Here is a 25,921-nt window from a genome sequence, read left to right as displayed (position 1 = left end):
TCTCCTCTAAACCTTGCCCCTCGCACCTTAAACCTATGCCCCCTAGTAATTGACCACTCTACCCTGGAGAAAAGCCTCTGATTATCCACTCTGTCTATGCCCCTCATAATTTTGAAGACCTCTATCAGGTCGCCCCTCAGCCTCCTTCGTTCCAGTGAGAACAAACCGAGCTTATTCAACGTCTCCTCCTAGCTAAAGGCCTCCATACCAGGCAACATCCTGGTAAATCTCTTCTGCACCCTCTCTAAAGCCTCCACATCCTTCTGGTAGTGTGGCTTCATCAATGACCTCCCTTCCGTCTTAAGGTCAGAAGTGGGGGTGTTTGCAGATGACTGTACAATGTGCAGCACCATTTGCAACTCCTCAGATAATGAAGCAGTCTATGGCCAAATGCAGCAAGACCTGGACAATATCCAGGCTTGGGCTGACAAGTGGAAAGTTACATTTGTGATACACAAGTGCCACGCAATGACCATCTCCTATAAGAGAGGTTCTAACCATTGCCCCTTGACATTCAATGGCATTATCTTAGCTGAATCCCCCCCAATCAACATCCTGGGGGTAATCATTAATCAGAAACTGAACTGGACTAGTGATATTAATACTGTGGCTACCAGGGCAGACAAAGGCTACGAATTCTATGGCGAGTAACTCACCTCCTGACTCCCCAAAGCCTGTCCACCATCTACAAGGCACAAGTCAGAAGTGTAATGGAATACTCTCCACTTGCCTGGATGAGTGCAGCTCCAACAACACACTATCCACGACAAAGCAGCCCGCTTGATTACTCCTCCTTCCACAAACATGCAAACCCTCCACCACCGACAGTGGCAGCCATGTGTACCATCTACAAGGGGCTGGATTCTCTACTTACTGGCGGCAAAATCGTGTCCGGCGCCAGGCAGAGAATCCATTTCCACGTATGGAATCGGGACCAGCGCCGGTTCCTCGATTCTCCGGCCCCCGAAAATCAGCGGGAAATATGCCGCGCCGCGTCTCCCCCACCACTGCTTGAGGCCCGCCTCGCTATTCTCCGCCCCCGACCGGCCGAAGTCCCGATGGCGTATTTCTAACATGGTCCCAGCCGTTTGGGAAACTTGCGAGGTGGTTGCGGAGTCAGTCCAGGTCGGGCGCGCGGCAGATCAGGGGCACTATTTCCGCAGTTCAGCTCCGCGGTCTGAGTTCGCCATGGAGCATGGCGCGGCAGTTGGAGGCCGCCGCCATGCGCATGGGGGGCCTCTGACCCGGAAGTGCGGGGGCCCGTATCTGCAGCAAAAGCTGCGAACTCCACGACAGCTGCCTGTTAGCCCCCTGCAGGGCTGTGAATCTGTGGCTTTTGGATGACAGTTTTGCTGGCGTAAAAGGCCACAGGTTTCATGATAACATGGGGACCTCGGGCGTCATTCTCCGACCCCCCGCCGGGTCGGAGAATGGCCGTTGGCCGCCGTGAATCCCGCCCCCGCCCCCGCCGAAGTCTCCGGTACCGGAGATTGGGCGGGGGCGGGAATCGGGCCGCGCCGGTTGGCGGGACCCCCCGCTGGATTCTCCGGCCCGGATGGGCCGAAGTCCCGCCCAGGAATTGCCTGTCCCGCCGACGTAAATCAAAGCTGGTATTTACCGGCGGGACCAGGCGGCGTGGGCGGGCTCCAGGGTCCAGGGAGGGGCGCGGGGCGATCTGGCCCCGGGGGGTGCCCCCACGGTGGCCTGGCTCGCGATCGGGGCCCACCGATCCGCGGGCGGGCATGTGCCGTGGGGGCACTCTTTCCCTTCCGCCTCCGCTACGGCCTCCACCATGGCGGAGGCGGAAGAGACTCTCCCCACTGCGCATGCGCGGGAAACTGTCAGCGGCCGCTGACGCTCCCGCGCATGCGCTGAATTTCCGCGCCAGCTGGCGGGGCAACAAACGCCATTTCCGCCAGCTGGCAGGGCGGAAATCCCTCCGGCGTCGGCCTAGCCCCTCAATGTTGGGGCTCGGCCCCCAAAGATGCGGAGCATTCCGCACCTTTGGGCCGGCGCAATGCCCGTCTGATTGGCGCCGTCTTTGGCGCCAGTCGGCGGACATCCCGCCGTTGGGGGAGAATTTCGCCCATAGTCCCTGAATCGGAGTCAAGTCCCAAATGCACTGCAGTAACTCACCAAGGTTCCTTGGACAGCATCTTCCAAACCCACAACCAGTATCTCTAGAAGGGCAAGAGCAGCAGATACCTGGGAACCCCACCACCTGGAGGTTCCCCTCCAAGTCACTCACCACCCTGACTTGGAAATATATTGCTGTTCCTTCACTGTAGTTGGGGCAAAATCCTGGAACTCTGTCCCGAACAGCACAGTGGATGTGCCTACACCTTAAGGACGGCAGCAGTTGAAGAAGGCAACTCACCACTACCTTCTGAAGGGCAACTAGAGATGGGCAATAAAGGGATGCTGATGGGACGTCGGTTCAAGACCCGCCTCAGCCTGGTCATCCCAGACATCAGTGCTCCGGTCCGCCAGCGGCAGGACCGCTCTGAGACAGACGCAGATCGATGTTCGCAACAGCGCAAGTTCAAACCGGGAGGGGGCGCAATATAGGTGCGCACTTTAAAAAAATAAATTTAGTGTACCCAGTTCATTTTTTTCCAATTAAGGGGCAATTTGGCGTGGTCAATCCACCAACCCTTGCACATCTTTGGGTTGTGAGGGCGAAACCCACCCAACCACGGGGAGAATGTGCAAACTCCACAAGAACAGTGACCCAGAGCCGGGATCGAACCTGGGACCTCGGCGCCGTGAGGCAGCAGGGCTAACCCACTGTGCCACCGTGCTGCCTATAAGGACGCACTTTTGGCGCCAACGCCACATGGCTCCCAGCCGTGGTCCTCCGGGCCATGGGTCCAGTTTTATACTTGGTCCAGACGCAGGGACATGAAGCAAGCTGTCACCTGGATCACATCCTCCACCGTTGCCTGCGTCGGAGTTGAAGAGACAAGATCCACTCCAGTGTGTTCTGTACCTGTGCATATACCAGCCTTTGCCTTTCGTTAATAAACCCCTATGTTAGCACTGGAAGCCTCCAGAGAGTTACTTGAGCCATCACAGTTAGGTAATCTCCAGCTTGCATCTGGACTTCTGTCGGCTACCTAGAAATTGGGCTCATTTCCAAAAATGAGTCCTTAATTTGTTACCATCACAGATGATCCACATTTGCATTCAAGGTCCTACAACAGCCAAACATGGCATACAATGATGTGAGCACAGATCACTCACTCATTAGCAATCCCCCCAACACTAAGAAATATCTTGTTCTTATCTTGCTGTCACACAAAAATGCACATCCCTTTCCAACATACATGATGGTTAATTAAAAAGTGCAACTCTCTCTATTAATTTAAAGAAATGCCATATAAACATAAAAGCCTCACACATATATTTAAAATTCCCTGATTTCTTCTAAGTTGCATTCACTCATTCGGACATAATCATTCAAATAATCTGTTCCAAATAATCTTACATGAATGACCCATCAGAAATCCCATTAGGTTATTGTCCAGTGCTGTGTACAAAATAGTACAATTGAAGGAGTCATCTTGAAAAGCAATCTCACAGCTTTATTTACTTGGAACAAAGTCAAGTAAGATACAAACGATTTGTAACCATTCAAATATGTTGTGTGAATTGCAGTCAGATAATTTGGTCACAATGTGTATTTGGAAGAAATATGCATATGTATTTCCACAAAACATAAAACCTATAGTCCATACGAAAACTTTCTCTCATTAATTTTGTAACAAACAGCATAACTGTCCCCAATATATAAAATAATAGAAACTGCACACTGTCGCCTGGCTAATGTTTGAAAAGTAGCTCAGGACTTCTGTTGCCAGACACAAAACTTAAAACATAGAACTTTGCAGCTGCTGGCTGCAGTACTGACACTAGACTGCTTTCCTCAGGCAAGCATACCCACATAAATAGCTGAGGTGAGCTGGGAAACTAGGCTAGGGAATAGATAAATAAAGAAGCAGTGGCAGATATTTATGGGGATATTCCAAAATACTCAGAATAAGTATATTCCTACTATAAAGAATAATTCCAAAGGCAGTGTTGTGTATTTGGAGAATGACGCTCAGGAACACTTGATAAACGAATGTAATTTTATTGTGGTTTTATATCTGTTTCCCGCTCTACACATTTCCCCCCCCTTAATTTAAACATTCTCAAAACAAGTTCAACATGAACAATCAATAGGTTAGTCACGATTATAAATTCAGGCGGTTTGGAGGTCATCGTTCTCGAAACAATTGGCAGCGAACCTCTGGCGTTTTCATCTTCGCGCTGATGGGAATCTCTGGCGTTTTCATCTTCACGCTGATGGAAACCTCTGGCGTTTTCATCTTCACACTGATGGGAATCTCTGCCGTTTTCATCTTCACGCTGATGGGAACCTCTGGCGTTTTCATCTTCACACTGATGGGAATCTCTGCCGTTTTCATCTTCACGCTGATGGGAACCTCTGGCGTTTTCATCTTCACACTGACGTCAGTGGTTTAACCAATGTTGACATGGGAACTGGAGGTTATCTCTGCACCTGAACAGAGGGTGAGGTGTTGACATTCTCAACAGCGTCTGGTGGTGTAGGGGGGTCGCAGGAAAGTCCTGACTTGGTGAAGCTGAACCTGAATTCTCAACAGGCTCTAATTTTAGCGCATCTGTTTTTCCATCCAGTAACTGGCCTGCATGTCTCCTCCAGATAATGTCATCTGAGGTCTGACAGTGTAAGGCACAGGTCCAGTTTGAGCAAGGACTGTGGTAGGAACCCATATCTCCCCTGAGGAGTAATTCCAAGCCAAGACTCCATGTCCCTGGTGGAAAACGAAGATCAAATACAGAACGCAGCTGCCTTTTCATCATGATTAATGCAGGCTAGATCTTGGTCAAGGCAAGTCTGGTGTTTTCCGATACACTAGTGAGAATTTGTTGAGGCGTTGGATAAGTGAACCTTATTCTTTGGTTGTTTTCAAAGCATGTTTCATGGTTTAGATGAAGTATTCTGCTGATCCATTAGTGGCAGGGTGATATGGTGCAGATGCAATGTGCTAAATGCTGTTTTATTGGCGGAAGTTCTCAATTTCCCGAGAGACAAATTGAGGCTCATTGTCGCTCACCCGCTGTTCTGGAAATCCAATGCGACTAAACATTTCTTCCAGCTTCTCAGTGGTCTTCTCAGATGAGGTAGATATCATCACAGCGACCTTTGGTCATTTTGTATGAGCGTCAACAGTTACGAAACACATATGTCAATCAAAAGGTACTGAAAAATCCACATGTACACATTGCAATGCCTCTTCAGGTCACTCCCATGGATGTAGGGCTGCTAAGGTTGGCAAGTTTCTTCCCTTGCACAGGAAGAACATGTTCTAGCTTTTTCTTTGATTTCAGCATCAAGTCCAGGCCACCAGAAATAACGTCTTACTATTTCCTTCATGCATACGACTCCGCAGTGGCCTTCATGTAGTTTCTCTAACACCCGTTTCCTCAATGGTGGCAGAGTAATCACTCTGAGCTCCCCTAGACGGCACCCTGACTGAATTGACAGCTCATTCTCCTGAAGTAGGAGGGTTTCAGGCATAAAACCATGTCCATCACTTCTGAGCACACAGGATCATTCTGAGTGTGTTTTCTCACTTGCATACATGCGACTGGTGTGTTGTCTACTTGTTTAAAGTAGAAAATATTCCCTTTCGAGCAGTCTGAAGAGCTGACAGCTAATGGCAATCTTAAAAGTCTATCTGCATTACTATGTAAACTAGACTGGTGTATTTAATGGTGTAAGTATGTGCAGTCAGGAGTAATGGCCATCTGTGTACCCTTTTTGCAGGTTAATCAGGAGAAAGACATTAGAGTATGAGAGGAAGCTAGTTAGAAATGTAAAAATGGGCAGCAAGAGATTCTACCATGTTTAAAATGGAAAGAGTAATTAATTTGGTCCCATTGAGAGTGAGAATGGGGAGTTAATGGTAGATATTAAGGAAATGGCATATAAAATTGACTTATATATTGCTTCTGTCTTCACTGTAGATGATACAAAAACATTCCAGTAATAGCTGGAAATCAGGAAGTGGAAGGAAGAGAGGAACTTAGTGAAATTGCATTCACTAGGGAAGTAGTACTGAGCAAACTAATGGAGCTGTGGGCTGGCAAATCTCTGGGTCCAGATTGACTTCATCCGCACGCCTTAACAGAGGTGGCTAATGAGCCAGTAGATGTGTTAGTGTTAATTTTCCAAAATTCACGAGATTCTGGAAAGATTCCAACAGACTGGAAAGTAGCAAATATAGTCCACCTATTCAAGAATAGAGGGAGGCAGAAAACAGGAAACTATAGACCAGTTAGCGTGATGTCTGTCATGGGGAAGGTGTTAGAATCGATCATTATGGAGGTGATAGCTGGGCACTTAGAAAAGCTCAAGGTGATTGGGAAGAGTCAGCATGGTTTTGTGAAAGGGAAATCATGTTTGGCCAATTTATTAGAGTTCTTTGAATGAGTAACATGTGCTGTGGATAAAGAAGAGCCTGTAGACATTCAGTACTTCAATTTCCAGAAGGTATTTGATAAGGTGCCACATCAACGGTTATTGCAGAAAGGAAGTTCATGGTCTGGGGTAACATATTAGCCTGGATAGAAGATTGGTTGGCTGGCAGAGAACAGAGAGTATGCATGAATGGGTCTTTATTTGATTGGCAGGGTCTGTGCTTGGGCCTCAACGTTTTACAATTTACATCAATGACTTAGAGGAATGGAATATAAAAGTAAAGAGATTATGCTAGAGGGATTCAAAGGGTATAGGAGATATGAAGGAAAGTGGAATTGAGACCTCAGTCAGATCAGCCATAAGCCTATTGAATAGCAGAGTAAGTTTGAAGGGCCGGATTTCTGGTCACCACACTTCAGGCAAGGTATACAAGCCTAAGAAAAGGGACAGGAGAAGTTTTCCAGCATATTTCTAGGGATGAGAGACTTCAGTTATGAGGAGATGTTACAAAAACATTAGGGTTGTTCTCCTTGGCGGGTAAATAAGTTAAAACTCTTGTATAAGGTCTGCTCTGGTTCTTTCAAAGAGCAATCCAAATAATCTAACTCCTGCTCTCTCCCCATATTCCTGCATTAATTTTTCCTTTGAGTATTTATCCAATTCTCTTTTGAAAGCTATTAATGGAACTGTTTTCACCACCGCTGATTGTTTTGCTAATCACCTTACATTGGGCCCTCTGGTTATTGATATTTCAGCCATTGGAATGTTTCTCTTTATTTACTCTACTTTTTACTCTATAATTTTTAAACATATATCAATTCTCCTTTTACCTCCTCCTCTGCTAACAAAAACAATCCCAGCTTCTTCAGTCTATCAATGCTAATTATAAGGATTCTCCGCATTCTTCCTGCCAAAGTTGCTCGTGCTCTCCAAGTCCCCTGAGAATGGTAGCGTGGATGAGACAATCGGGAGGTCTTATTATGTGTCAGAGGAATGTCAGCTGTCCACTGAGCAAAGACTCATTCTCCCTTTCTGTCTGCAGGGGAAAATGGTTCACAACATTCACGGATGAGTGGTGGAATGCAGGGCATATGGGCAACACGGTAGCCCAGTGGTTAGCACTGTTGCTTCACAGCTCCAGGGACCCAGGTTGGATTCCCGGCTTGGGTCACTGCCTGTGTGGAGTCTGCACGTTCTCCTTGTGTCTGCGTGGGTTTCCTCTGGGTGCGCCGGTTTCCTCCTACAAGTCCTGAAAGAAGTGGTACTAGGTGAATCTGGTATTCTGAATTCTCCCTCCGTGTACCCGAACAGGCACTGGCATGTGGCGACTCGGGGCTTTTCACAGTAACTTCATTGCAGTGTTAATGTAAGCCTACTTGTGGCAATAAAGATTATTATTATTAGATCTCTCCCAAGAGCAGAAAAGGAGGCTGTGGAACTGGTCGGAGGGCAGGGCAGATGGAGAAGCAGGGGCGCAGAGAGAAAAAATGAAAAATCATCAAGCTCAGTGTCGATCAGGGGGAGAAAGGAGACGTGGAAAGAGAGGGATGGGAGGAGGTAATATGAACGACATAAACCTAATTGCTTTTGTTCTCCAATGCAGGTTTTCAGGTTCTGGAGGGACCTCCTCAATGCTGCCGCACAGAGAAGAACCCGTGTTTGATAGTCCATCCACCCAGTGCTGTATGTGGTGTTCCAGTGTTCAGTCACCAAAGGCCCATCACTGCAAGCTGCCCCCAAACCTCCTTAAGGCAAGTGCTGACTTTTAAATGCCAAATTGGTCCAGACGTGGTCAGGAGGATTCAGATATTCAACCAGCAACTTCTCTGAGGATTCAAAATATCAAGCTGAAGGTGGAAGGCTGCAGGAGGTACTGCTGGTTGGCAAGCGTCTCTGCTGCGGAGGCAGAGGGGAAAGCGGGGAGGGGAGAAATGAAGAGGTGGGGAGGTTGTGTAGGTCTAGAGGGCTTAGGGTCAGAGTGGCATAGGAAAGATAGGGATTCAGTGGGCGTCATACAAAGGATAAGCTGGGGTGGAGCAAGAGGGCGGGAAGGGCCATGTTGGGCTGTGGGTGTTTGGGGAGGTGGGGCAACAGTATTGTGTAGTTGTGAAGGGGCATGAGATGGTGTGTGCAGGTGGAAAGGGACATGGCGATGTGTGCAGGTGTAAAAGGACATGGGGTGTGTCTATATCTATCGTTACGGGAATGGGACTCTGGGAAGGTGCCATCCAGCCCGTCCCACCACTAAAAACCCCCAAAAGCATAATTAATGAGGCTGGGCTCACGTGATACAGTGCAATTTCCCAAAGGTCTCTGCGGCGAGAAACACTTCCCCTCTCCACCACAGGACTTGGTTTTTCAAAATGTCAGTCCCAGCATGAAAACTGTGGAGAATCATGCCTGCCTCAATGCCGGGAAAACTCATCATATATTCACCTCTTAAACTGAATTTTTTTCCCCCATGTAATTCATGCCACGCTCATGGATGCTTGCCTCTGATTTGTTTGCCACGGGAAAACTGAATCTCTGTAATCAGTGGAGCATTTATTTTAAACTCCTCCCCAGCACTTATTCCAAGTCCAGTCAGGGGGATGTCTGCCAGGAAGACAGCACTATGATTCACCACGGGAGCCTGCCCCAAACCTCTGCATGATGTTGTGCAGAGGAGTGACGTCTTCTCCCGCAATCGATCAGCAAGCAAGATCACCACTCTCACCTGGGAGGCTGCGGCCATGGTAGCTCGTTCCATAAGAGGACAGAGCTACAGTGCCAAAAGAAGATTAATGACCTTCTTCATGCAGCCAGGGTAAGTCTGTTCCTCATGTCTCCCGCTGCACCCCTTCACACACCCATCAAACCTCCACGGTTATTTCTCACCCAGCCACCTCATGGGTTCCCAACACTTGCCATAGTGCCATCTTGCTTCCCTTGCAGGTCAATCAGTCGGCCATTCTCGCGCCATCTGGAGCAGACCAGAGCAACTCTTAGGGAAACATCTCGGAGACGAACATCGAGGCGGCGTCACAGCTGTCACCTGCACCCTCAAACCTCGGTGGGATTAACCAGTAGTCAGGCTTCTGGGTCACTCACTGGTGAGCACCATAAAGCTGAATATGTGCAGCAGGCAGAGTGAGGAACATTCCAAGGATCTGGCTCTCGGAGTGATACCAGAGCCCTAGATCAATGACATGCCCCTGGCTCCGGTTGTCCCAGAGCTGCTGGATCTACAAAGGCAGAGCTGTGAGCATCAGGAAAGGTTGACAGCATCCCTTCTTGGACAGCAAGGCCAACTGGAGTAGTCCCATTCTCTTCTGTCCAAGGATATGGTGTCGTCACTCCTGCACAACAAGGCCAACACGATAAGGGTGGCATCTACAGAGGAGACCTTGGCGCAGGGTGGGCACACCATGGTGTGGGTTCCTCCTCCGTGGGTTGCCCTGCACTGCCCTTCTTGACTCCTCCTCATCTGAGGAAATGTGGCACTGCTCCATTTTTTCCTGGTTCAGCTGTTCTTTCTGCTGCAGTTCCAGGTTGTGCAGAGCGCAGCAGACCACGATGATGCGGGGCATTCCCTGGGGGTATATTGGAGGATGCCCCCCCCCCACCTGTTTAGGCATTGGAACCGCACATTGTGCAGGCCAATCACCTGCTTGACTAGCATCGGATTGACGCATGAGCCTCGTTATAGTGAGTCTAAGCGGGTATTAGTGGCACTGGTGTCATCAGTCACCTCTTGACTGGGTACTCTTTGTCCCTGGAGAGGCTCTCCCTCAAAAATGGCTGGGATTATGCGAGTGCCCTAAGATGTAACTATCATGAACATTCTCCGGGAAACGGGCACACACCTGCATGATGTGCATCATATGATCACAGATGATCTTGACATTGAGGGAGTGGTATCCCTTGTAGTTCACAAATAGTGCCCCATGCCATCATGGGAAGCGTGGAGCCACGTGGGTGCAGTCGATGGCACCATGCACCTGGAGCATGCCTGCTATGTGGGCGAAGTCCATTCTCCAGGCAGCCTGGCTCACCCGATCGCAGTCAAAATTGATGTACATGTGCGGTCTCGCAATTTTGAAGTTGGCAATTTTCTTAAAAGAACATGACCTACAGTTTTTTTTTAAACTTTAATTTATCAAAGTCACAACCAAAATTTGAACTATACAAAAGGCCTCTGACCAAGGGATATTTCTTACTGGCATTTTACATGTATTTGTTGTTACCTCAGTAAAAATAAATTATTAGTGTTATTCTGGGAAAGGGTAAACCATGAAAAAATATAATGGATGCATGATGGAGTAAAATCTTACCTCATAATGATCTCCTGGGCATAAACGTGCAAAACCAAACAAACCTAAAAATACACAGGGGAAAGGCAGTTAGTATTCAGAGTAAAAAAACAGTTCCAATCACATATTTGCTGGGTACACCAATGCATGTATCACCATTTATTACCATAGTTAACATAAGAAAGACAGATTTACATTTCGCTAGCACCTTTCATGACATCTGAACATCCAAAAGTGCTTCAAAGCCAATAAGTGTGTTGCAATGCAGGGAAACATGGCAGTCAATTTGTGCATGGCAATGTCCCAGAAACAAGGATGAAGTGCTTGACTGGATAATCTATTTTAGTGATATTGGTTGGTGGTTAATTATTGGCCAAGTACCAGAAGTACTCCCCTGAACTTGTCTGAATGGAATCTTTTACATCTTGAGAGCTCGGGCTGGACCCCACTACAGTCCCATTCAAAAGACAGTGCACAAAAGACAAGAATACCACCTCAGAACCAAAGTTGAATCTAACAAGTTAACATTGGCACTTAGATAAATAAATTCATTAATCTGAAAAATTGTTTAATTGCCCTCCCCAAACAACAATATGCATTTTATGAAAGAACAAAGTACCATAGCTGCATAACACATCTCAGTTGTAAATTAGACCACTAAACGTGGTACCAACTATCCAAGAGGATAATTGGGTAGAATTCCTTCTCGTAATTGGTATCCAGCACGTCAGCTGGAAATGTTCTTGTTTGGGAAAATCAGGTGAAGACAGGATTGACTTGGCAATGATACTTCCCACAATTGACTAGTTTTCCAATATTGTCGAGGGGGATGCATGAAAATTGCCCAATTGAATAAGGTACAGGAAGACATCGAATGACTGTAGATCCATAACTTAGAGAGGTGGAGTTTTTTTTTAAACGTATTCATTTTTGCGCAATGTGGGTTTTGCTGGCTTGTACTTTAAAAAAAAATTTAGAATATCCAATTCATTTTATTGTTCCGATTTAAGGGGCAATTTAGTGTGGCCAGTCCACATACTCTGCACATCTTTGAGTTGTGGGGGCGAAACCCACGCAAACATGGGGAGAATGTGGAAACTCCACACAGACAGTGACCCAGAGTTGGGATCGAACCTGGGACCTCAGCAGCATGAGGCAGCAGTGCTAACCACTGTGCCACCTTGCTGCCTGGCTTGTATTTTTTAAAGAGGTTTTTATCTTTTGGTTGGAGGTAAATTTTGCACTCTGAAACAAACCTGTCGGAGTCTGAAATCTGTCCGCAGCAACATACATGCTACCTTTTTCACAATTCTTATCAGAGATGGGTTATAAATGCATTTGTGTCAAGAGGGATTCCAGAACAGAGACCGAGGTTGCGATTTAACGGAAGAAAAATGAGTCCCGTTTTGAGCAGCACCAAGAACGACCCTGCTATCAAATGGGACTCGAGGCTTTTTTGGCCATGGCGGGTAAGGCCATAATTACCTTCATTTCCTGCACTGACGAGCTCAGTTTGTTGGGGGTTCGGAGGCTGCAGTGGCCTGGGGTGGGGGGGGGGGGGGGCGAAAGAGATCAGGGCAGCATTTAAGACTGGCGCTCAATCTCTTCCTGTACTGATGATCCTCATGTCCCCCTCCAATTCCCCAACTCACCTGTTAGCGAGTCCTTGAGCTCCCTCTCACCCCATCTCATAAGGGCAGGGCATCCCCAGGCCTGATCCCTGGCATGGGAAACTTGGCACGTGGGCACTGCCTGCCTGACATCCTGGCAGTGCCCCTGCTAGCCTGGCAGTGCCACCAGAGAACATGGCACTGCCAAGGGGCACTTCCAGGGTGCTAATGTGGCAGTGCCAATATGCCGGGCTGGCAGTTCCAAGGGGCCCGGGTGGCAGCGGGAGTGCCACGGTACCACCCTGCCCAGAGTCCGACCACCTGGAGGCGTCCAATGGCCTCCTCCAATGACCTGGGAGGCCCCTGGGAGACCCCCCCCCCTCCCCGGTGCCGTTAAGCCTGGTCCATGCCTGTGTGGACCAGTGCTTAAACAGCGCCATTGCATGGTGTCCCAGACGCGGACGATCAGTGGGAGAATCCGGCACCGACATACTTATCATAGAATCATAGAATTTACAGTACAGAAGGAGGCCTATTCGGCCCATCAAGTCTGCACCGGCTCTTGGAAAGAGCACCCTACCCAGGCTCAGATCTCCACCCTATCCCCATAACCCAGCAACCCCACCCAACACTAAGGGCAATTTTGGACACTAAGGGCAATTTAGCATGGCCAATCCACCTAACCTGCACATCTTTGGGCTGTGGGAGGAAACCGGAGCACCCGGAGGAAACCCACGCACACACGGGGAGGACGTGCAGACTCCGCACAGACAGTGACCCAAGCCGGGAATCGAACCTGGGACCCTGGAGCTGTGAAGCAATTGTGCTAACCGCTATGTGCTAAGTGAGTCTAACTGCTCACTTAAATATGCAAATCAGGATCCCGGTCAGTGAGGGTGAGATCTAGATTGCAATGGCTCTCGAGATCTCGTTAGTTCACGCGAGCTGTTCCGACCGTCGCAAATCTCGCGAGAGACCTCTCGCAAGATTTAACGGCCTCGTGGCTTCATCGGGTCAGGCACAATGAGGCCTTTCGATCAGGCCCCTAATATTGTGTTCTCAGAGCAAAAATTAAGTTTATATGTTTATCAAATATGTTTGTTCAGTTATGCAGACCATCCGAAATGTGGTGCACAATCAAGTGGCACACAAAGTCCAAACATTTGCTCAAAAAGCAAAAACAAATCTTTGGAATTATTGCAGATGCACTCCTGAAATCACACCAAAGGAAACAGAGCTACGGGGATGAATCAGATGGAAATTCCTTCCTGATTCTGTGCAGCCTATTGTTTTTAATGTTTAGTGTGAATCACTTGCAGCCACGAATAGAAATATACTGACCTGGATCCACCTCCCATCCCATTGCCGATGAAGATGATGCCATGGTGGTTTAAAATATCCAGGACATTGGTTACTTATAATAAATAAGGAGTACAGCTGAGAGGAATGTGCAGGTACAAAGTTGAGAAATAGTGAGACAAGATTTGTCAGATAGTATAGTGATCCAGTCAATGTGCAGGCCATGATTCCAGTGCTTAGATCAGATTCATGGATGTCTGTGCCCACCGACACTGGCCTTGTCAGAGTTTGATAGATCATGAGGGCACAAACCAGGGGTACCAAATTACACTATCTGTGTTGATTGCTTCATGAAGCTCGGCCACTTTAGAGAATAGTGCCGAGCTTCCCCAGACCCTCAGGAGTGTCAGCCCCACTTCACTTTAATGCGCAAAGGTTTACCCCTGGCCTGGACCATCCTTCCACCAGTAACACCCACATTCACCTATCTGGAAGCCTATCAGTTTGTCAGCATTTAGACCTCCTCTGAGGTCTTTCCCAATTTTGTACTAGCGGGGATTCATGGTTTTCAATCTGCTGCGTATATTCTCCCTTATTTCCAATTTCTGACAATAGAGATGTAGCTAAAGATTAATGAAGGTATCAGTCAATCAATAAATAGACAAGTCGATGGTTCAATGTTTTCCCTGTTCTTTTGTTCTGTATTACTCCTGCCATAGAAAATGTTCTTCTTCCAAAAAATAATCCAACAAAAATGTGTTATGATCCTGTTAGCCACCGATAATATTTAAAGAAGAAATCTGAACATCCAGTGATTAACCGACAGTACTACCCCGATGATTTCACGGTTTACAACAAAACCAGATGTTGTACATTTAAATAAAGTACCACTATCAATTGAACACTATAACCTATGCTATCAGCTCAGTTCTACTTTCTATTTCCCTCCCAAGAGTTCCTTTATCTTAAAAAAACTTGCTATTTGCCTAGGTACAAGATTTAATTAGGGTCCTTCCATTAACTTCTGGCGAAGTGACCCTCCAATTTCTTTATCAACCTCATAACTTTGGATTCCACAGTTCAAGCATGGGTATCCCTACGACTCCTACAAATTCACTTAAAACATCAGAAAACACTCTCGGTCCCAGCCCCGGATCACTGTCTGTGTGGAGTTTGCACATTCCCCCCTGTCTGCGAGAGTCTCACCCTCACTACCCAAAAAGATGTGTAGGGCAGGTGAATTGGCCATGCTAAATTGCTCCTTAATTGGAAAAAAGTTGGGTACTCTAAATTTATAAAAAAGAAAAAAAGAAAATACCCTTGGTTTCCAATAGCCTACAGCTATGGTTTTAAACCACAAACAAGCTGATTACTTCCAGAATTACCACTGCCTTTTATTGAGAGGAAATTTCTCCCTTTAGTTTCCAGCGAAACAAATCTTTCAGTTGTTTCTCCCTTTACCAACTGTGTCTTCTATTGAATATCAGCTCCCAATCACAGGCTGAATCATAATAATAATAATCTTTATTGTCACAAGTAGGCTTACATTAACATTGCAATGAAGTTACTGTGAAAAGCTCCTAGTCGCCACATTCCGGCACTTGTTCGGGTACACAGAGGGAGAATTCAGAATGTCCAAATTACCTAACAGCACGTCTTTTGGGACTGTCGGAGGAAACCGTAGCACCCGGAGGAAACCCACGCAGACACAAGGAGAATGTGCAGACTCCACACAGACAGTGACCCAAGTGGGAATCAAACAATAGATCTAGTGTTCGCTCAACTTCAGTTATAAGTCTGGCATTATCTCTTATGTGCCTGGCAGCTCCTTGGAAGTTAAGACCCAAACCTGACAAGGTCTCTTAGATGCTTTTCAGAAATAAATCAAGCAGTCTTGCCTGCTAGCTATGCCCTAACTTAATTTGCAGAGAAAAACTCAAAAACAAATCTCATTAAGCTCCACCCATCTCCATGGCAACGTGAGACCTATGGCCTGTTCCCAGATAGAGATATAAATTAACTACCTTTTAATTTCAAAGCTTTTCTTAATTCTTGGGAACCACATGAATACTGGAAAATCTCGAAAAGTTGTGTCCAGTTCTTTAGCTAAGTAAGCCCAACTGCTGTTTATGATCATACCTTTAAAGCTGTTAACCTCTAAAGTCAACATAGTCCAACCGTTTAAGTTTAATATACTCCAAATTTATTTGAACTGCTTTTACTTCAGGGTTACTTTTACATTTCTCACCCAGATAGCCCCATTTTCTACAGTTAAAGCCCCATTTTCTACAGTTAAACTTAATTCCTAAAACAAAGTTATATTCTAAAACATTTCAATCACAAATGACCAACACAATATTTACAGCCCCCCCCCACTTGCCATAAAAATGATATTTAGAAATTGGTTCATGGTTCATATTCTATTATGCTTTCTTAAAAAAGTCAGATATAATTATTATTCAACATTATTTTGTTTGAGTCAAATAAAAGTTACCTTTCATTTTGATGTGAAACTCCCCAAGGAGAATTTCTAATGTTCTCTCAATCACACACATATCCTGCAGGAAGAAAATAATGGAATTATTTGTTTATATTGATGCAAGTATTGTTCTTAGCATTTTGCTGTTAAAATCTTTCAGTTCTGCATTTGCAACATCAAATTTTACTACAAAGTAAGAATGAATAAGAACATGTTTCATTATGTTTCACCAAAATAATTACTATTGGTTGTGCAGAAATGCATACTTAACCTAGGTGCTCACACTTGAAGACTTAAAAAATAGTCTCTATTAGTGATTAGTTAAAAGATAGTGGACTATTATTGTGTTTTTTTAAAAAAAGGTCTCCAGGTCACGTGAGTTACTGTACAGCAGATTTGGAGCGGCACAATGGCACAGTGGTTAGCACTGTAGCCTCACAGCGCCAGGGGCCTGGGTTCAATTCCAGCCTTGGGTGACTGTCTGTGTGAGGTTTACACATTCACCCTGTGTCTGCGTGGGTTTCCTCCAGGTGCTCCGATTTCCTCCCACAGTCCAAAGATGTGCAGGTTAGGTGGATTGGCCAATCAAATTTCACCTTAAGTATTCAAAAGATGGGTAGGCTAGGTTAAAGGGTTGGTGGGATCGGGCAGGGGAGTGGGCTTGGGTGGAATGCTCTTTCAGAGGGTCGGTGCACACTTGATGGGCTTAATGGCCTCCTTCTGCACTGTTGGGATTCTATGATTCTATGATAAGCAATGAGGAGTATTACGTTCCGATGGAGATTGGTTGGAGCAGGTCTCACATAAGGTAGCTCCCACTATGGTCTTTGTTTTTTGGACTTATTAGCCCAGTTCCCAGGGATTTTGGTTACCAAAACCAACCCATCGTATGGGATAAGGAATTTGTCAGCGAAAATATGTTGAAATTCGTGAAAAAGGTTGGTGGCAAGAAGATTGCAGGAGATAATCCTTCAACGAAGCCAGAAAGCCTGCGAAGTTCAGTAGGAGGGAAGGCGGCGGACCCGGCCTTGGGTGTGGCTGCTTATACCACAGTGGAAATACTGAATGAGCTGATGGCGCAGGAGTTTGAAAAACAGTTTGCAAAGCATTTTGAGGTGCAGGGCAGTATGATGGCAGCCCTAAGTGGTCAATTGAGAAGGCACTTGGCCCAATCCGGAAGAAGCTGACAAAAACCTTGGTGGCGGTGAAGGAGCATGGAAAGGTGCAGAAGGGTGTGGAGGTGGCCTTGTCGTGACATGGGGGTTGAATCACCTCGTTAAATGCTTAGATGCTGCTAGTGGAGGAGGGGAACAAGACTCTGAGGTCAAAGGTGGATAACTTGGGGAACAGATCAAGGAGGCAGAACCTCAGAATCATAGAGCTGCAGGAGGGCATAGAGGGTCCAAAGCCAACGGAGTCTTTCTCTGATGTTTGCCAAGCTTTTGTGGGAGGGAGGGATTGTTCCCTCCAGAGTTGGATCAGGCCCACTGAGTACTTTGATGGAAGATTGGAGCGAATGAACCGCCGCAGGCTGTGATTATTGGATTCCACCGCTATCAGGAGTAGGAGCGGGTTCTGCATTGGGCCAAAGTGAATCGGGACTCAAGGTGGGAAGGAAGCATCATCTGGATATACCAAGATGTTGGAATGGAGTTGGCAAAGCGCCGTGCAGCATTTAATAAGGCAAAGTCAGCACTATTCAGGAGTGGAGTCAGGTTTGAGTGGTGTACCCAGCGAGGCTGAGAGTGACTTTACGGTCAAAAGATCATTTATTTCAATACGTCAGAGGAGGCGGAGCTTTTTGTCAAGGAGCATGGACTTGGACTTGATTGAATGGATTTGATTGAGACTTTAATGGGTACAGTTGGGAGGGGTTGGTTTGAGAGGGGCTGCAGTTTGTACCTGCTGTATGTCTGGGATTGAGGGGTTACATTGGGGGATATATGACCGCCTGGGAGAGCTTATGTATTGTAAGATATTGGGCTTTGGTTACTCCTCCGTAGCCGGTATGGGCTGGGAGGCGTCATTTTTCTTTATTCTTTGAGCATATACCCTGAGTGAGGGGGTTACCTTGACTCGCTGTAAAGTTTCAGCTAGTGAACAGGAGTGAGCTGAGGGGAGGGGCTGCAGCTTGTTAGACCTGCTTGATCCAGGTTCAGTGAGCCTGGCATATATGTTTGGTGGAGGAAGGGTGGGAGAGAAGGGAGTTGATTTTCTGGAAAGCTTTTTTCAGGTGAGGGGGGGGGGGGAAGAGGGTCTGGGAGGGAGGGTCTGACTAGGACTATGGGCTTGTAGTGACTTGTCTTCGGGGCGGGCTTGATGGTTGTCTTGGGTGGGTCCTGGGCCTGGGTCTGCCAGAGGTGACGACCTTTGTCTTTTATCTTTAGGAATTGGTCAGTGGGTCTGGGGCGGGGTGGGGGTGGGGGGTAGGGGGCAGTGGCGTTCTCTGTTTCTCTTCAAAGGTAGGGGTCTGTAATTTGATCATTTGTGTTTTATTGCGAGATGAACTGTGGCCCATTGTTGCTATCATATTGTTCAGGGTAACCAAAACCTGCAAACCAGTCTTTCAATTGTTCTCTCCGAGGACGTTTCAGGCCATTTCAAGTGCGTGTCGACCACAATAAAAACATTTGTCCTTTAAATGGTCCAGCATAATCTATATGAAATCTTTGCCATGGCCTTTCTGGCCTTTCCCATGGGTGTAATGGTGCTAGTGGCAGCAGGTTTCGAACCTTTGCACAAGTTGAACACATGACCACCTTCTGCTCAATTTCGCTATTGAGCCCTGGCCACCAAAAATAGCTTCTGGCTATCTTCTTCACCTTTTCTATCGCAGAATAACATTCATGAAGTTGGTTTTGGGTAGGTTTCCTTAACAGTGGCAAAATGATGACCCTCATTACCCAGAGGAGACAACCAACCTGTACGAATAGCTTGAGTATTGGGTAACATATGGCTTCAACTCTGGGTTTGCTCCCATGGTCTTGCCACGAAGTACCATGTCCATAACTTCTGAGAGTAGTGGATTATTTCTGGTATACTTTGTAACTTGTCCTCCGGTTACAGGAGTGTTATCAACGTCCTCAAAATAGAAAATATTGATAGGAAAAAATTATGATATTTTATCATGTATGTATGCACTTACAACAGCAATGCCCACCTCTGCTGTTGTAGATGGAATACCTGTGTGCAACCCAAGTCTCATGGGCAGTGATTGATGATTTGTTAGTAAAGTAAATTTCCTTCCATATAGGTAGTTGTAATAACGTTTGAAAATGATGCCTAGAGATTCCTTCTCTATCTGTGCACAGTTCATTTCTGCCTTGCTCAAGGATCTTGATGCTAATGATTCTCTTCACCGTTGGGCATTATGTGAGAAACCACTGCTCCCAGAAGGTGATCCGTCGCAAACCATTTGCAGGGGTAACTTCAGATCAAAGTGTGTCAGGACTTCTGATTTTCGTAATGCATCTTCAGTTTATACAAAGGCCTTCTCACACTTATCCACCCATTTCCATTTCCTGTTTTGACACAATAAATTGTGTAAAGGTTTGAGAATAGTTTCTAGATGAGGGACGAATTCTACACAACAGTGTAATAAGCCCAAAATCGACCGAAGTTGATTTACGTTTTAAGCTGCAGGTGCCTCGGTTATGGCTTTTACCTCTGTAGAAAATTGTGCGAACTCTTTGCATATATGACGTGCCCCAGGCATTCAATAGAAGATTTGAAGAATTCACATTTATCCTTCCGTACTCGTAGTCCATAATCTTCTAGTCTCTGAAGTGATTTGAAGATGCTCTTCTTCATTCTTTCAGTAAATAAAATGATCTAAGTAGCGCTGGACTACTAGTCTTAGAATTTGATCCATGGCACATTGGAACAATGCAGGTGTGGACGTGATGCCAAATGGAAGTTTTTATTCCTTATTGGCCCTCTATGTCTCACGATTGTCAAAAGTTGTTGTGAATTTGGATCCACATTGATCTGGAGATAAGCTTGACTAAGATCAACTTTACTGAAATGCTGGTCTCCAGCTAACCCAGCAAATAAATCATCAATTAAAGGCAGAGGATACTGCTCTGCACACAGTACCTTGTTGATAGTGGGTTTAAAATCACAAATGCGTACCCAACCATCTTGCTTGTTCCCGGATACTATCAGCATGGCCCAATCACATACATTGATGGGTTCAAGGACTCCTCTTGACCAGCCTCTCTAATTCTGCCTCGTCCTAGCCTTTAAGCTTTCTGCCTTAATCTTTAGCTTGACTGAGATCTGTTTCCTGCTTCACAGCTCTCCATTAAAGACAATGATGTGTTTCTTTAAAATCTTCAGAAGACCTGCTTTGGACCCTGACATGAGATTCACCTGGGCCCAGTTTAGAATCATAGAATCCATACAGTGCAGGGGGCCATTTTGCCCATCAAGTCTGCACTGACCCTCCAAAAGAGCAATTTACCTAGGCCCATGCCCCTGCCCTATCCCTGTAACCCCATCTAACCTTTTTGGACAATTTAGCATGGCCAATCCAGCTAACCTGCACATCTTTAGACTGTGGGAGGAAACCCACGCAGAGGATGTGCAAACTCCACACAGTCACCCGAGGTCAGAGTTGAACCCAGGTCCCTGGCACTGTGAGGCAACAGTGCTAACCACTGTGCCACGTTGCTGTCCGACTTAGCTGGATTCTCTCCAGCCAGGTTCTCCCCATTAGGGGTAGATAGTTACCTTTAATGACGAGCAGCGACAAGTCTGTGGTCCGTCCGTTTAGCTGCACATTTACATCAGTACAATCCCTCAATGGAACCACTTCCCCAGTATAGGTTTTTAGTATTGTCTTTGAGGGTTTAAAGGGAATATGTCATAGTTTCTCTTGGTAAATAGTTTCTGGTACCAATGAGACTTACTACTCCAGTGTCCACCTCCATTTTCACCGGTTGTCCATCCAGTAACGGTTTGTTACACCCAATGGCCAGTATGTTCAACAACAGTTTGTCACCTGACTAACTCTGGTCCTTTTTCATGGCCATTTTACGTAACATGGATCCTTTTTCCTCGATTTGGTTTTCTATTTGATACACTTGGATCTTTCTTTTTATAGTTCTTGTTTAGAACTTGTTGTTCCTTTCTCCAACACCCATGCTCAATGTGCCCTTTTTTACCAAAATTCCTGCATTTTGTATCTTTGCACCAGCAGTATGCTTCTGTGTGCCCAGTTTTTGCAGATCGGTGACAATTTTGAACCTGTGTTTGTGTTCGATTCTCAGCGATATTTTATGGATTACAGTGCTCGAACCCAATTGTTCTTTAGCTGCTAATTTCATAGAGCTTGTGATGTCTAAAGCTTTCTTTAGATTTAAGTTGCTCTCTGTTAACAGACTTTTTTGGATGGCTTTGCTTTTTAACCGACATACTAGTCTGTCTCGAATGGTGCCATTCAAGAAATCTCCAAGTTCACGGTATTCAGCTAATTCCTTCAAAGTAGCTATGAGCTGTGTGATTGATTCACCTTCTTGTTGGTTATGTTTAAGGAACCTGAACATCTCGGCAATGACCAAAGGTTTTGTTGTAGTGTGATCCTGCAATATCTCCACAATCATAGGTTTTTGAACCTGTTTTTTCGGGCTGTACCAGACTTCACAGGAGGTTGAATGTTTCCCCCCCCCATTGTACTCAGGAATGTTGGGACTACAATATCTGCCACAATCTTCTTCGTTTGGATAGAATTGATTTTTTCAGTGTATGACCTGCACCACTAGGTGTTTTCATCCTATGGCCCCACGGCACCAAATATTCCTGCAATGTTTACAATGGAAAGAGCTTGCATAAGCACGATATGCCACAAATGTTTTTGCACTGTCTCGCTGCTTTTGAAAAAAGGTTGTTAGACGTTTTAGTTGCTGTGATATGAAGAGTCTAAAGTTACGTTCCTTTTTCACAAACACACATTTATTCCATTCCAACAGCCTTTGCACAAAACTATAACTATACATCACCTGACAGAGGTCACCTGAAGCCCCTTTACATAATCAGTGTCAATTAATGGATACTTAACATAAATGAGACAACTATTGCAATGTCTCTTAACCCATTACTTAACAAAGGTATCCCTGAGGTCAGCCTGTTTCCTTCCGAGTTTTGGAACACCCCCAGCTCTAAACTATTGCTGCACAGGCACTTGCTACTCACAGTGCTCCCTGTCGTGTTCCAGATCTTTCCGGGCAGCGCACATGACAAGCTTATTTTGATGGTGTTTCCTCTGAAATCTATGTTTAAATTTTGGTTCCTTCAATGGCTGCTACCGATATCTGGCACCCCTCTGTCGCCAACTTTGGTGCAGCAAAGCTTTTAGCTTTTTAATCCTTTTTGGATGTCTGTATAATGATCGGTGATTTTTCTATATTTTCTTACTTCTCCGGAAGTCTGGTATTTTTAAAGGAAACAGGCTGACCTGAAGAGCTTTATTAGAAAGCTATTTACTCTCCAGGCTGTTAAGATAGACTGCCCACACAAACAGCCAATGATCAGTACTTCAAATGATCGGACTCTTAAAGTGACCTTCTTCCAACTAGGAATAAACATGTTTACACAACAAAACTGATGGTAGTGTTGCTATATTTGCTGATGACACAAAGATAGGTAGGATAGTAAGATGTGAAGGGGACATAAGGAGTCTACAAAGAGATATGGATAGGTTAAGTGAATGGGCAAAGATCTGACAAATGGGGTATAATGTGGGAACACGTGAAATTGTCGATTTTGGCAGGAAAAATAAAAAAGGAAGCATATTATCTAAAGGGTGAGAGATTGTGGAGTTCTGAGTTGCAGAGAGATCTAGATGTCTTCAGGCATGAATCGCAAAAGGCTTGGATGCACATACAGCAAGTAATTAGGAAAGCTAATGCAATGCTATCATTTATTGTGAGGGGAGTTCCATACAAAAGTAGGAAGGTTATATTTCAGTTACACAGGCCATTGGTGAGACCACATCTGGACTACAGTATTGGTCTCCTTATTTAAGAAATGTAACTGCATTGGAAGTCAGTTCAGGGTAGGTTTACCAAACTAATACCTGGATTCGGTGGGTTGTCTTATGAGGAACGGTTGGATAGACTAGGCTGTCCAAGAATAAGAGGCAAGTTGATTGAAACATTTTTTAAAATTTAGATAACCCAATTACTTTTTTTACCAATTAAGGTGCAATTTAGTGTGGCCAATCCACCTAACCTGCACATCTTTGGGTTGTGGGGGTGAAACCCACGCAGACACAGGGAGAATGTGCAAACTCCACACGGACAGCGACCCAGGGCCAGGATTCGAACCCGGGTCCTCAGCGCCATAGTCCCAGTGCTAATCGCTGCGCCACGTGCCGCCCTCGACTTGATTCAAACATATAAAATCCTGAGGGGTCTTGGCAGGATGGATGTGGCGAGGATGTTTCCTCTTGTGGGAGAATCTCGTGCTTCGAGCCACTGTTTAAAAATAAGGGGCTGCCCACTTAGGACAGAGATGAAAACATTTTTCTCTCAGAGGGTTGAGAGTCTTTGGAACTCTCTTCCTCAAAAGGCGGTGGAAGCAGAGTCTTTGAATATTTTTCAGGCTGAGGTAGATAGCTTCTTAATAAAAGCAAATTACTGCGGATGCTGGAATCTGAAACAAAAGAGAAAATGCTGGAAAATCTCAGCAGGTCTGGCAGCATCTGTAAGGAGAGAAAAGAGCTAACGATTCGAGTCCGATGACTCTTTGTCAAAGCTAACAGACAGAGAAAGTGGGAAATATTTATACTGTGGAGTGAGAATGAACGATGAGTCATAGCCACAGAAACCCAGGGAAACCGGGTGCCAATGGCCACAGAAACCAAGGGGAAAGAGTGCTAATGGCAGTCCCCAAAGAGAACAAAAGATGTGAACGGCCAAACAGCAGGGAAACTAACATCAGAGGATGAACTGTAGATGTGGGGGAGGGCAAGGGGGAAGCAGAGAGGAGAAAGGTGAAGGAAAGGTGGATAAGATTGGGGGGGAATTAAATATATATTAAGAAAGAATGAAATGGTAAAAGACAGTTAAAATGAAATGAAAACAAATGGGTCGAGGTGGGGTAGAGCTGATCATCTGAAGTTGTTGGATTCGATGTTGAGACCGGAAGGCTGTAGTGTGCCAAACCGGAAGATGAGATGTTGTTCCTCCAGTTTGCGTTGAGCTTCACTGGAACATTGCAGCAGGCCAAGACCAGACATGTGGGCATATCTTTTGTTATAATGGCAAGCAACAGGAAGGTCAGGGTCCTGAATCCGCACAGACCGAAGATGCTCAGCAAAGCGATCATCCAGTCTGTGTTTGGTCTCTCCAATATGGAGGAGACCACATTGGGAGCAGCGAACGCAGTAGACCAAATTGGAAGAGATGCAAGTGAAACGCTGTGTTAACAAGAAACGTAGATAGTTTCTTGTTAAGCAAGGAGGTGAAAGGTTATTGGGGGTAGGCAGGAATGTGGCGTTGAAGTTACAATCAGGTCAGCCATGATCTTATTGAACGGCGGGGCAGGTTCAAGGGCCTACTCCTGCTCCTTTTTTTTAAATTAAAAGTGCCCAATTCTTTTCTTTCCAATTAAGGGGCAATTTAGCTTGGTCAATCCACCTGCCCTACACATCTTTGGGTTGTGGGGGTGAGACCCATGCAGACACAGGGAGAATGTGCAAACTCCACGTGGACAGTGACCTGGGGCCGGTACTTCTCTTAATTCATATGTTTGTATGAATTAGAAAATATATTAAGTTGAAAAAAAACAATAGATTAATTTATATGCCCAAGATTTAACCTTGTTATAACCTCCTAAATAAATAGATAAATTAGTGTCTATTTTACCACGTTCAGATCTGTCAAATAAAATCCAAAGTAACTGTATAAAGTACAAAGATGGAATACCTCTGTACATTCCCTGTAGTTTCTGTTAATCTCTGTCAGTGTTTCCCGTGAGCCTTTGGTGGAAGGGGACACAGAGTAAGCTTGCTTCATGTTGTTTGCACCATTGCGTAGCCGCCACTGGATGAAGTAGGATTCATATAATTCTTCTATCTGGATAATAATTGATTACAACGATAAGATTGAAGGATTCAAATACCAATTGCTGTTAGTGAAACTCTGTAAAGACTTATTTCCAAAGCAATTGATGTTTTTACAAACTACTTCTCCATTTACAAAATGTAAAGCATAAAATGATAGGATCATACAGCATAGAAGCAGGCCATTCAGCCCATCAATTTATTTATTCACAGGATGTGGGTATCACTGTAAATGCTTCCTTTACAAGTATATATCTAATTCTCTTTTGAAAGTTACTACTAATTCTGCTTTCACCATCCTTACAACAGTGTGGGCGGGATTCTCTAATCCTGCGGCAGAGTGTCCACACCGTCCTAAACGCCATCGCGTTTTACAACGGAGTGAACGTGCCGACCCGACGACTAATACTGGCTCCAACAGGGGGCCATCGCGGCACTGGAGCGGTTCACACGGCTCCAAATGCTGATCGCGGCACGAACAGGATGGTGCGGGATCCGCGCATGCGCAGTGGCGCCGGCGCCAACGCGCGCATGCGCAGTGGCTTTCTTCAACGCGCCGGCCCCGACGCAACATGGCGCAGGACTACAGGGGCTGACGCGTAGGAAAGGAGGCCCCCAGCCAGAGAGGCTGGCCCGCCGTTTGGTGGGCCCCGATCGCGGGCCAGGCCA

At 45.8% G+C, this 25,921-nt stretch overlaps 1 protein-coding gene across 5 annotated transcripts in view; it reads right to left on the bottom strand.

The window, feature by feature from the left end:
• Positions 1–25,921, bottom strand: part of ripor3 (RIPOR family member 3) — a 412,703-nt gene that overhangs the window by 161,686 nt on the left and 225,096 nt on the right. For all 5 annotated transcript variants that reach the window (XM_072514737.1, XM_072514735.1, XM_072514736.1 and 2 more), the window contains exons 7-9: positions 25,116–25,265; positions 16,204–16,267; positions 10,822–10,865 (exon numbers count right to left, since the gene is read on the bottom strand). In XM_072514737.1, the coding sequence (XP_072370838.1) occupies positions 10,822–10,865; positions 16,204–16,267; positions 25,116–25,265 (258 nt within the window). The remainder of the gene's footprint in view (positions 1–10,821; positions 10,866–16,203; positions 16,268–25,115; positions 25,266–25,921) is intronic.

This window comes from Scyliorhinus torazame, chromosome 8 (genome assembly GCF_047496885.1).
Source record: "Scyliorhinus torazame isolate Kashiwa2021f chromosome 8, sScyTor2.1, whole genome shotgun sequence".
Taxonomy (NCBI): Eukaryota; Metazoa; Chordata; class Chondrichthyes; order Carcharhiniformes; family Scyliorhinidae; genus Scyliorhinus; species Scyliorhinus torazame.
This window is presented reverse-complemented; position numbering and strand designations above follow the sequence as displayed.